General features: G+C 41.3%; 1 protein-coding gene across 1 annotated transcript in view; it reads left to right on the top strand.

Moving 5' to 3' along the window:
* Positions 1-13585, top strand: part of LOC307195478 (uncharacterized protein) — a gene marked incomplete at its 3' end in the record, with an annotated part of 167192 nt that overhangs the window by 102568 nt on the left and 51039 nt on the right. The window contains 3 exon segments of the mRNA XM_079939601.1: positions 473-590; positions 3095-3257; positions 7691-7829. Coding sequence (XP_079795727.1) covers positions 473-590; positions 3095-3257; positions 7691-7829 — 420 coding nt within the window.

A 13585-nucleotide genomic window follows, 5' to 3' on the forward strand; every position in this document is an offset into this window, starting at 1 on the left:
CTTAAATCTCAACTTCATCTCTTAGGAGCTGGATAGGAAAGATCTACGTAGCCTGGTAGGGCCTCAGTTTTCTCATCTGTGAAACAGGAACGACATAGGAACATCCCAAGGTTGTCATAAGAATTAAGTGAGAAAATGTCACCCGAGGTATGGTGCTGGCACTTAATTTATGCCCTCCGCTTCCTTTCTTATTACACCTTTCCCTCCCCCTGTGCCCACTCTTTCCTCCCGATAACAGCTGAAGCTAAAACCAGCCCAACTGCTCTTCCCCTGTTGAGTTATTTATAACTGTGGCCACTTGTGAGCAGCCTGAAAAGGAGGGCTGCTGCCCTTGGGCTTAGACGCTGGGTGTGTGTGTCACCACAACGTGGGCTCTGGGCTGTGGCTGGAGGGCGGTGGTATAAGTTCATGCCAGACGCCCCTTTTAGAAAGAGAAATGCTGTACTCCCGGAGTTTTCTTCTCATGCCGCAGGAGTTTTCAGCCCTGGCCGCGACGTTTGCTGCCTGCTGACGGGAAAGTCTTCCTCAATTTATGGTTCATACCCCATCCTTCTGAAGTGCTGATTATGTTCAAAACTCTGCCTGAAAAGGTTTGTATTTTTTTATGTGTGCCAGAATGGAAATTGGCTTTTTTATGTCCCACAGTTAAACATATCAATTTCAGAGAACATCTCTTGTTTTTTTTTTTTTTTTTCAGGAACACCTAATAACTGAAATCTCACAGCTCCTCATGTTTTTGCCTGCTTTATTATATTTTCCCTTGTGCCTCATTATTTCATAGTTCTGTTTCTCCATGGTCATTACTGAACACTAATTGGAGCTTCCGACATTCCTTATTAATCCTTAATTTCCTCCACAACGCCAAGAAAATCCCACCCTGATGCGCTGAAACTAAGGAGAGGTTGAGCTCGCACTTAATCACAGTCATTAGCTGGTTCCTGTTTTTTGAGGGGTCCCTCCAAGTACCTCATTTACTGATGGAGGGTGACCATTAAAAAAGAGTAGATATAGAAATACATAAAACATTCAAGTATTAGTTAAATAAAATGCAATGTTGAAAATGGCAATTTGGGAACATTCTGATTTTTCTTTGTAAGTGAAAACCTGTTTAGCAATTTAGGTTTCTTACCCTTTCTTTCTTCCCCCCAGGTTTATTGAGGTGTAATTAACAAATAAAATTGTATATATTTAAAGTGTACAGCATGATGATTTGATATACATATACATTGTGAAATGATTACCACAGTTAAGCTAATTAATACATTTATCACCTCACATAGTTACCTTTTTTTTGGAGGTGAGAATGCTTGTCTAACTCTCTTAACAAATTTCAAGTATAAAATACAGTGTTATTAACTATAGTCACCATGCTGTACATTAGATCCTCAGAACTTATTTATCTTATAAATAAAGTTTGTACCTTTTGACCAACATCAGCCCATCTCCCCCATCCCCTGGCAACCAACCACCTTCCTATAAGTTTGACCTTTTCATTTTGATTAGATTCCACATATGAATGAGATCATACAGTGTATGTCTTTCTCTGTCTGGCTTATTTCACTTAGCATAATGTCATCCAAGTTTACCCATGTTATTGTAAATGGCAAGGTTTTCTTCTTTTTTATGTCTAAATAATATTCCTGTGTGTTTGCATGCATGTGTGTGTGATGTTTTCTTTATCCATCTACTGGACACTTAGGTTGTTTCCATATCTTGGCTATTGTGAGTAATGCTACATGGAAGTATGAATAATCTCCTTGATATACTGATTTTATCTCCTTTGGATATATACTCAGAAGTGGGATTGCTGAATCATATGGTAATTTTACATGCAACAGAATGAAACTGAATCCCTATCTTACACCAATCACAAAAATTAACTTCAGGTGGATTAAATACTTATCTGTAAGACTGGAAACCGTAAAATCAGAGAGGAAAACAGGGAAAAAGCTCTTTGACACCAGTCTTGGCAATGATTTTTTGGATACAACAACAAAAGCACAGGCAACAAAAGCAAAAATAAACAAGTGGGATAACATCAAACTAAAAGGTCTCTGCTAGTAAAGAAAAAACTCAACAAAAGGAGAAGGCAACCTACATAATGCAAGAAAATATTTGCAAACTATATATCTGATAAGGGGATAATACCTAAAATATGTAAGGAACTCTTATAACTCAATAGCAAAAGCAAAAACAAAACAAAGAAAAAAATTTTAAACCAATAATCCGATTTTAAAATGGTCAAAGGACCTGAACAGACATTTTTCCAAAGGATATACCAATGACCAATACATAAATGAACAGGTGCTCAGTATCACTAATCGTCGGGGAAATGCAAATCAAAACCATGATGAGATACCACCTCACACCTGTTAGGATGGCTATTATTAAAAAAAGACGAGAAAACAAGTCTTGGTGAGGGTGTGGAGAAAAGGGGACACTTGTGCACCTTTGGTAGGAATGTCAATTGGTGCAGCCACTATGGAAAACAGTATGGAGATTCCTCAAAAAATTAGAAATAGAACTACCCTTTATTTCATTCATTCACGGAAGAATTTTTAGGGTTTTTAAAAATATATAAAACTACTTCCTTCTGCAGTTAAATCATAATTTTTCTCTTTTCCTTCACTGAATGTTGATATTTATGATCCATTGTTTGTTTTTCAATCATGTGTTTAAACTGTGTTGATAAGTAGTTATGTTTTGCTTACAGGTATTCCCTCAGGGTAATGTTGTCTGAATATGAGTCCCTGCTAGGAATTTATTTGTGACCCTTGTAATTCATTGATAGTTAGTCATACAAACACATTTTGATGTGTTTTTGGCCTCCAATGGCTTTAAACAAAGAGAAACACTTTGCTTTAATTCCCCAGCCAGAGTTACCTTGTCCAAAGACATATATAACCTGAGTTCATGAAAAGGCTTGTTCTTTTTTTCAGATATTATCCTGTAACTATTATCCTGTATTATACTGTGAAAATGTTTATCTAAATATTCTTGTTTAAATATATTATTCCTAATCGATGCTCATATATTTTTATATCCCTTTAGAAGCTTCTTGAAAATTATTTCCTTGTATTGATTTTACCCACAGGTAGCTTTTAGAGCCTTAAAGCTAACTCTACAGCTGATAGCTCGTCTCCATGACATTGTGGCCTACCTCTTCAGTTTGGCTAAACTTGGAAATCGTCCAAATTTTGAATTTCCTCTAAGTCCTAACCCTCTGAGAGACGACTGGGGAGGAACTAAGGGTATTGGTAAGTGATTAAAGGTGATTAAAATTGCCTTCAATATTCAGTTGAAATTCCATGAAGCTCTTTTTTTTTTTCAGCTTTATTGAGGCCTGATTGAAGAATAAAATTGTCATATATTTGAAGTGAACAACTTTATATTTGATATACATATACATTGTGAAAGGATTTCCCCCATCTAGTTAATTACTATGAAGCTCTTAATACCTGGAAAGACAGGACTAAAATATTTCCTCATAAATGACAGAAGGGCAAAGGGAAAGTCCCATTATATACTGCCTCCAAACGGATTGATTCCACATTTACAGGTTAAACCATGAAGTATGCCAAGTCAGAATTTGGGGGGCCTGGGTTTTTACCCTGCCTCTGTCACTTGGTTTACTAAAAGCTGGGCACTTTACTCCCTGGCTCTATGTTTGTCATCTGCAAAACAGGGGTGACAACACCTGTCTCAGGGAGATGTTCTGTGGATTAAAATCTGTAAAAATTCTAGAAGGATGTACAAGTCCCCATTAAATATTAGCTTTGCTTTCATTCCCTTTCCCCTTCTGGGCTTCGTGAACTAATGTGGCAAGGTCAAGGCCAAGCATTCACTGTCAAGAAGCTTGCAGACAGCCCTCAGTAAGCTAACAATGACCCGGTAGTCCTGTTAGTAAGAATAGTTGAGGCTTTTGTTTTATCTGCCCAGTGCTAATCCGTGAACTCTCACTCAGCACAAGTTCTCAGATAAATGCATGAGGTAAATTAAAGACACTGAAATGCTTAGTAAGCTGGGTTTATCAGAAGCAGTGAAACTGGTCTTACTATTTAAATAATTTGACTCCCATCCTAATTATGTCATTAGTCATGTAAATATTAATCAATTAACAGCAGTATATTATAACATAGTAGACAAGGATTTTAAAGTGTGAGAAGAGCCAAAGAAATGAGGTAACATGCCTATCTAAACTTAGTGGTCTTAAAACAAACATGATATAATCTGAACCTATTCCTCTCTGGGCGGTGCATCAAGGAAATGTTCGTGGGAGATTCTGACTTGTTCCACGAGGAAGATTGATCCTATATCTGAGGAGAGGCAGCATGAAGAAGGGAAGGGGTTGGTGCTACCTCAGCAGAAAGCACAGAATTGTTGCAGGCCTACTAGCAAGTCTTCAATATAAGCATCAAGAGATTACAGAAGTTCCAAAGAACTCTTAGCTCCTTTCCTTTTGCTAATCTGGGGACTGTCGTAAGGGGTTAACTCAGAAAATAAACTAAGATGCTCTGCAGTGGAGCTGGATGTTGGGAGGGTGTGGGGCTGGACTGTAGATGAGGGACAGGAGAAAGGAGGATGGGCAAGGAAGAATGCTATCCCTGCCCTTGAAAAGATGAGATAGAAGCCAAGGTAGGGCCAGAGCCATGTTTCCAAAAGAAGTCACTGCATAGGAAGTTCTGTAGCAACTGGGAGGGAAGAGCCCTCAGGGAGGGTGATCTGGGAGGACTTGTCCTCACTTGAATCAATGGAGAAAAATAGGAGGGCTTGTCCTAAAGGGGGACAAGAAAAGGATACTGGCAAAGATAACAGGCAGGACTACACATGGCCAGTCCAGAGAGAATGATGAACCCACCAGTGCAACACTGAGGGATAGTGGTAAATGAGGCCAAATTGTTGAGGACCTAGAATTGAGGATGAAGGAAATTGGTTTTTTACTACTTAAATGCTTATGAACCGGAAACCATTGAAATAATTGGGGCCCAGGCTTTCCAAGGTGTACAACTAGAGAGACACACCTTGTCATGTTGCCAGTAAAAACATTTGTGCTCCAGGGAGAATGTGCAAAGTTTTACATACTCTGCTTCGCTGAAAATAGATAAAGAGCAAACTGAACTAAAAAAAATTCCATTCTAAGATAATCATCTTTTTTAAAAGGCTAGGCTGCTCAGTTCCTGGCCTGCTTCCCAGAGGAGACAAGGAAAACTAAGGTGAAAAGAGGAGACGGGTCTGTTCATAGACCCACCCAACTCCTTTTAGCCATTTCAGAGCTGTTTGGAGTTAAAGTGACTTTTGAAGACTTATGTGCTTTAAAATATCTTTTAAAGAGACACTTCGAATTTCAGCTGTGGTCCTCCCACTTGACTGAGGAAGCAGCTATGAGATACTGTGGGCTAGTTCTGTGGACCCTGCCAAATTTTCTCCTTCCCTGAAAGCCAGCAACTCCCTTTGGAGTCAGTGTGAAGCAGAGGGTGGAATCAGAATGTAGGAGTTTACATTATGATTTTCTTGTAAAGGATTAGGAGGCCAATTAAACCCAGACACTACACACGGAACTCAGGGTTTCATGAACAAAATGTACTGGCTTTGAGTATTCACATGGAAGCAGGGCCACTGTGATTCTGCTCTCTCTGTCTGATTTCCCAAAGGGAACCCTCCTGGGGAAAGGCACAAGAAGAGGCTCATTTGTTTCCCGGCGGAGGGTCTCCTCCCACCACCCCCATGACCACACGGCAACCATCTGACGCCTCCTCACAGACAGGCTGCCTTCCCTGCCTGTGCCTGCCATCTCTGCTCCCACTGAGCCGTGTGAGCCCACAAGAAAGGGAGACCCAAATGAGGACTGTTACCAGTGCGTAACAAAGAAAAGGTAGGCCCTCCTCCACACCTGTACTTTAATGATAATGCCACCTGTCAGCACAGAACAATTTTGCTGGGAAGTGATCGTGTAAAAGTGCACACACAGCATTATATAAACAGTAATGGAAATAATGAAAAGAGAAAAATCACCCGTAATCCAACCATTGTAACAAGTGAAATATTTTTATTTATCCTTACTTCCTTCTAGCCCTTGCCCAAAATACATTTTACAGAGCTTTAATCACAGGGTATGTACAACTTCGTATTCTTTTTTCATTGTCATTGCAGGCGATGATAAACCTTTCCCCCTGGTTGCTGCATAGCCTGACAGAGTGTATTGCTTGTAGACCAGCCACGTTAGACCTTGAACAAATAAGGCTCACTGACCATCACTTCTCCCATCCAGTGCAACATTCTGAAAGTTCTTGTACAATTTGATCTGTGACTCCTCTTCTGGTGGAAGTTTCTTTTCAGCCCAATATGACCATCAGATTTATAGAGGATTCATAAAAACTCTAATGATTGGCCCCAATTCTTTTGTGGCTGGGAAAATACCCAAAAAACATTTTTCTGTGGTGTGTAAAACATCAAATGGATATAAAATCTGGACTGCTCATCTTTTCCTAAAGCCAAGAGCATATATTGCAAGTACATATTAGCAACCATTCTCAGACCTGGCTCTGCCCTGATCAGGCTCTCAGGGACAGCCTCCCTGCTCCCTCAGTTCCCCTGCCTTCCATGCCAGAAATGTAGGAAGAGATCCAGTACCGGGCCAGATAGGGTACAAGGCTGCTCAAGTCCGGATGAGAGGTTGACATAGAGTAACTCCGGAAATGCTTCGTGGATCTCCCATCTCACTTCTGCCATGGGCTACAATCAGGGATGGTGATCAATTTCCCAATCCTTCTCTTCCCATAGCAGGGATGTCCTCTCAAGTAGAAAACTATCACTGTGCCCACAGGGAGCTGATGAGCACTTCAGATCAGCTGACATTCTGGTAGCCCTGGAAATGGGGCCCACCCACCTGCCCCATGAGTGCTCCCTAAGGGCTTGTCATTTTCTTGCTGTGCTCTCCCATTCTAAGCAGCTCATTTCCTGAGCCAATAATAGAGATGCTAGTACAGCCATCTAGACCCAGGCCAGGTTCCTCAAACCAGTATTGAGTGCCCCAAAAGGCCTCTAACTTAAATTTCCATCCAAAACACATATAAATCTTTTGCAGTAAGGGTCCAAGAAATAAGCCAATTTAGGATCTCCCACATCTACTCCTGAAATGATGAGAATCTCCTAGAAGGATCTATGTATGTGTCTGTATACATGTATACATATATGTATACATATTTTTGCTTGCCTTGGATGGTCCTGAGTCTTCTTTAATCTATGAGCCATTGACAGGATGAGCCAGTGACAGGGCTGATTTGAATGGCATGGCTATGAGAAATGAGTGCTGGTTTATAGTAATTTCAAGCCCCTAATAGACTTACTGAGGCCTATACTTTCCCATTCCTTGTAATTTCTCTTTTTCAATCTATTTAGAGTCTGTAGCCTTATAAACACTGAAACTTTCTTTCAACAGTATGTTCTTATTCTGCTGAAAAGCAAAGCAAGTTATTACATTCCTGAGGGAGGAAGGAAGGAAGGAAAGATAAATCAGACCTTGGGTTCTAGAACATAAGGCTTTGCTGATCTTGCAAAACATATAATTAGTATACTCACAAACAAAGAGAAGTCAATTTAGGTAAAAAGTTAGCTTTGGAGGTGAAATGGTTCACAGGGTAGCTAGGGTAGCCTGTGTTTCACAGTGAGTAAAATGTTGTCCATCTTCTAGGGTCTGAGCTTCAAGAGCTGCAGAAAATGATTGACAGCCTCCAGAGACCCCAAGACCCCACTGTGGTGTCCCAGGTCCTCCTCCTTCAAAGGGAGGTTATGTTTCTGCAGTTTGATGCTGCAGTGAGGTACCTCATCCGGTAAGGGCTGGAGTGCTAATCCTGTCCAATAAATTCTGTGGGGCAGGTGTTTCTGAGTGATCATGGAGGGAGGCCACTCTTGGCACTATTAGATAATGAGCTTTAAATAGTCGGGGGCACAACCTGATCCAGAACACTGCCGCTACCAAACACGTTCGGCTGCGGAGGCTGTCCAGGTGAACTGTGTTTTTGTTGGATAATAATATTCTTGATTTTATTAAATGTGAGTTCAATATAGTTAGTTTGCATAACAGGCTGTTTTATTGGGAATCACATTTTTTATACTTCTGAAGGTGATTTTTCGTAAGAGTTTTATTTTTCAGCCCTTAATTACCTTTCAAAAACACAGAATTTTTCACTGCACATCTGAAACCAATGGAAATCACCACCTGAGTTAAATTTATAAATAAGTTAATTTACCTCTGGCCTTGTAGGTATTAAATACTCTGCATTCAAAAAGAATGTTTATTTGGTTAATTAATCATGACTGATGAAAAAATTAGCTTGGATTAAGAGTCACAATGTTTCCTGTATAAATAATAAGCTGTGTATGGGAAGGGAAGAGGTCAGGCCTGAGGGTCTCTGCTTATTCTTAAATTGTCAAAATTAATTAACTTCATTTGATAAATTCCCAGTGTGAGTATTTAGTCAATGAGGGGGACCTGGGAGGGCAGTGCTTTTATCTGTGGATTATAATCACTTCCCACCATTAGCATGAGTGTCCATAGAGAATAGAAATGTGGGGCTTGTACTGAACCATATTTTCTCTTTCTGCTCTGCTTTTTCTTACTCTGAGCATCATGGGACTCTGCATTTAGAATGCAAATTCAGCAGGACAAAAAATCAGGCTAATTTGTTTTCTTTTGATTGACAAACAGCTTTGGGAGCTGTAGCTTTGTCAAGCACGTAGGATATAAAGGTTTTGACTAATTGTCATGATGGCCATTCATTAGCCCTCTGGGCTCTGAAATCTCAAGTCCGAATTTGCAAGGAATTTACATAGGATGAAGAAATAGGACTATACCCCAGAAGTTCTTGGATTCCAGCTCCATGTAGTTCAGCTTGCTCCAGTTCTCCCAGGGGAGCCCCTCTGCTTCCCCCAGGAACTGCTTTATGGGGCTTTCTCTGCCCTGGTGCTCTGAGTCTGCAGGAATGGAGGGCACTGTGTCCTATGACTGGTTTCAGTATATTCAGTATATTTTTCAGAGGACCTCAGAAGGAACCAGGAGTCCTTCATTCATAGCATTTCCTCCAGCCTTTTTTCTTCAGAGGTCTTTGGGGTGTGTCTGTGTTTGGAATCACACAGCCAGTGAGTAGCAGACCAGAATTAGAACCTATGTGCATTTGACTCCAAAGCCTGAGAGCTAGGATGGATGCCAGACAGCAGCAGGATTGATGGAAAGGGAGACTCCAAAGAGAAGGCAAGAGGCAGGAGGAAAGGAGAAGCTGAAAGATAAATGTCTTTCCGCTTGAGGATTTTACTTAGTGCTGAACCTGCAAGCAAGGAGAAGTCCTTAGATAACCAAAAGAGACAGGAAGCTTGGAGAAGTTCCCTCGCCCTTCCCAGAGCTCACCAACTGAGTAAATATGACTGTTTACCCCAGGGAACTTTTTGCTTATGTAAACTGAAGACTTCTCCTGAGTTTGAAAAGAAGGAACTGTTACTGGAATGAGAACAGCATACTTCCATAGACCAGGGGAGGAGAAGAAGCATGTAGCTCAAGGACAACAGGACAGTGACCCCGTAGAGTCCCCTCATATCTGGCCTCTGCTTCTCTGTGGCATAGACCAGCTCAGATTGCAAGAAAGTTTAATGTTTCTAGGCACAAAAGTTTCACTCTGCTCCTGTCGACCTGTCCTCTGCCAAGGACCTGATAGAAATTGGTGCTGTCCTCAGATGGCATCAGAATCACATTGCCCAGGGCCTGTCATTCACCTCTGGGCATGTCCACCAACCTATAAGAGTTATTTATTAGCCAGAGCAAGAAATGCCTGAGGATTGAGTTTATCTTTAATTTCAGGTGAATTAATCATTTGCGCCAAAGGTAAATGCTTCAGTAGTACAATTGGTTCTAATCAATCTCATCTGTTTAAGTTAGAGATCAGCAAACTACTGCCATAGGCCCCTGCCTGATTTTGTAAGACCTGTGGGCTAAGGATGTTTGGGTTTTTTTTTCTTTTTTTAATTAATTTATTTTATTTTTGCTGTATTGGGTCTTCGTTTCTGTGCGCTGGCTTTCTCTAGTTGTGGCAAGCGGGGGCCACTCTTCATCGCGGTGCGCGGACCTCTCACTATCGCGGCCTCTCTTGTTGCGGAGCACAGCCTCCAGACGCGCAGGCTCAGTAGTTGTGGCTCACGGGCCTAGTTGCTCCGCGGCATGTGGGATCCTCCCAGACCAGGGCTCGAACCCATGTCCCCTGCATTAGCAGGCAGACTCTCAACCACTGCGCCACCAGGGAAGCCCTAAGGATGGTTTTTATGTGTTTAAATGGTTGAGGGAAAAACTCAAGAGTAGTATTTTGTGACACATGAAAATTATGTGGAATTCAAGTTTCTGTGTCCAGAAATGAAGGTTTTTTTGGAACACAGCCAGGCGTATTCATTTATAGATAGTCTCTGACTGCTTTCACACTAGAACCACAGAGTTGAATAGTTGCAACAGAGATTATATGATTCACAAAGCTGAAAATATTTACTATCTGACCCTTTAAGAAAGAGTTTGCCACTCCCTCCCTGATTTAAAGGATTGAATTCGTTTGAAATTCAAGAATGGAGGGAAACCAGAAAAAAAAAAAAGTCCCTCAAAGGAATTCTATAGGACAGAATAAAACATATGGCATGCAGAGTGCCCCTGATCTGAGTGTATTATTGATGTTCAGAGTGAATACGGTAAAAAGGAGGAATTTAAGGAAATAAACCAAAGGTACCTTAACTTTCTGCGATAAGCCTGATTTAAGAGTTCATCAAGCAATCTCTCAAGAAGCAACACCAATTTCTTAGTCCTCGAATTTGTGTTGGTTTTCTCTTCATTTTTCAGTTTATCTTTATGCTCACCTAGTTTGAGGGTCTCTGAACACACAGATATTAAAGTGTGCTTCAGGGTTATCTGGGGATGTCTGGGCAACACACAGAAGGCCCCATGTGCTCCTGGTCTCCAGCGCCTGAGAAGTGAAGAGCCACAACTTTTGCCTGGCCTCCTCCGGCCACTTTGCAGGCGTTTTTTGGGTTTCATTTTCTTTTTCATATCCTTGCATCCAGGAAAAACCCTAGCATGTGTCCCATGAATTCCCTGCTCCCTGTGGCTACAGCCAGCTTGCCTGGGATCGCATTATGGCTGACTGTGTCACACACAACATGACTGGTATTCTAGGAAACCCTTGACCACTTATTGACAGTAAGGTGGCTGGAGTGTGGCAAAACAGTTTGGAGAACGTGATACATCTATCCTTGTATTTTAGTGGACTGCTGGGGAGACATGACTTTATTAGGGGCTAGCAGTTGGCAGGTGTAGCACTGGCACAAGCAACAAGCTGACCTTTCATTCCTGTGAGTTTCCCTGTATCTTGAGTGCTGCTGGCAAGCTGCACTGGTCAGACCTACCCCAACAGAAGGCTCAGGCCAGGTTTACCAACTGAGGGTCTGAATGAGTTGTCACAGTGAGCTGTTTTCAGTATTTCTAAAGACATGATGAAAAAGACACGTTTGCCCAAAAGTTTTGCAGGTAAAGAAAATGTCACATTTCTTTCTTTTTTTAACTGGAATCATAAGAATGAATGAGATAAGGAGGAGAGGGAACTTGCTTTGGTTGAGTTCCCGCCATGTGCCAACTCTGTGGAATAGCAATCATATCACCATCTTTACAGATGAAGAAATAGAGAGAGAAGTTGCATAACTTGCCCCAGGGTCACAAGCTTGTTGTAGCAGACCTTACATTCACAGGGTTTTTCTGACTCCAGTGCCCTGTTCTTTCCTTTATATCATGTTTCTTCATCTCTCCCTACAGCTCAGATCTTAGGCTAAGTGTTTATGTGGCTTTGAGTTAAAAACAGGAGAATGCTTAATTTGGTAGAAAAATCTTTCAAAATATGGGGTACATGGAGAGGAAGGAAATAAAAGAGGATATAGTGCTAAAAATGTTAAGTATCATTCTGAGACCCCTTTCTATACATAGCATTACATTGTACAGCTCCCTAATAAGTAGTACTATTGATAAAGGAGAGATGGGACCTATCAAGGACAGTGATCTAGACTGAAGAATTAGGAACGTGAGGAAAAGGTTAACCAATGATTTGACCAACGGTGGTGCCTAGAATCTGACTCTCGTCTCTCTAGAGAGTGTATCATGTGCTATGGTTCTCTAGCTTAGAGTAGCAGTCATATTTACATCTGAACTGTATTGATATTTTTTAATAGTCTCCAAGCATCTATAAATTAATAGACCTAGTACGTGTTTGGGGCTCTAAAACTCTGCCAAAAATTGTGGTTGTTTGTGGCACTTAGTAGTTAAAAGTTCTGCACAAACTTACCAAGATAAGAGAGCAAGTCAATGTTCTATGTTCTCTTATGTGAAAATCAGTCTGGTGCAGCCACAAGAGGAGACACAGGAGAGACTCAGGAAAACAAAATTATTATACTCAGTTCCTAGAAACATCCATCATGCCATGTCATACAGGGCCACAGGTCGGGAGCAAGGAGAGTGCTTAGGCCATGACCTGGAAAGGCAAGGCAGGGCAGAGGAACAGTTTAAGATCGGCTACTTTGAATAATTCCAGCGGGCTTTGGGCTGTAGGAGAGGTCTCTAGTTGCCTGTTAACTAGCCCTGGGATGATTAAAGGAGAGAAACATTGCCTCCTGGGTTGCAAGGGTCAGAGGACGTATGGCTCAGATTGGTTAGTTTGCATATCAAAGGCATGCTGGGCCCTTAGCTATCTCTAAGAATTAGCTATGCAGGGAAGGGCAGTCTCTCCCCAGCCAGCAAGGGTTTTTAAAGATGTTAAAACATCTTTTAAGATATAAGCAATACAGTCAACAGTAGGGTACGAACAAAGCTGGACCCAGAGGCTGAGAGAGAGAAAATAATTTTGTGGATTGGTGGGAGAAAAGCATAGGAATGACATGGAAGGAGTCAACCAGGAAGAGGTTTGTGGGATATTGGGCTTCTGTGCTCTTGATTTAGGCTGAAAATAAATGTTTCCATTAGAATACTCTGCTTTTTGGTACTGTTGGCTAAAGAAAAATGCACAGCCTAAAAGTTGCAAATGTTTTATTCCGGGAACCTTACTGAGGACTATAGCCCGGGAGACAGTCTCTCAGATAGCTCTGAGGATCTGCTCTGAAGAGGTAAGGGAGGAGCCAGGATATAGAGGAGTTTTTACAGCAAAACAGCAAAAAGAGCAAAAAACCCATGTGGTTGAACATCAAAGGACTACTGCTAATCACAAAAAACAGACATCACAAGTTAATGATTTTAGTGATTTTCTACATATGGGAAGATGCAAGAGTCTGGACTCATTAAAATTATTTCTTAGATATGCATCTTACCTATCTAGGGCCAGTATCCTGTTTTTCTCTATCCTGAATTCCCCTCAGGGTGCACCGTTGGGGGGCAGCTGTATTGGCTGATGACTTGGTGGCAGGCAACATTCTTTGTTTAGTGGAATGGCAGGCGACATTTTTTTGTCTGCAGTACCATTATTTTAAGAAGATATATACAACCTATAAGGGAGGTATATATATAGAAAGTGCCTTGGGAGTT

This window comes from Stenella coeruleoalba (genome assembly GCF_951394435.1).
Source record: "Stenella coeruleoalba genome assembly, chromosome: 12".
In the NCBI taxonomy this organism is placed as follows: Eukaryota; Metazoa; Chordata; class Mammalia; order Artiodactyla; family Delphinidae; genus Stenella; species Stenella coeruleoalba.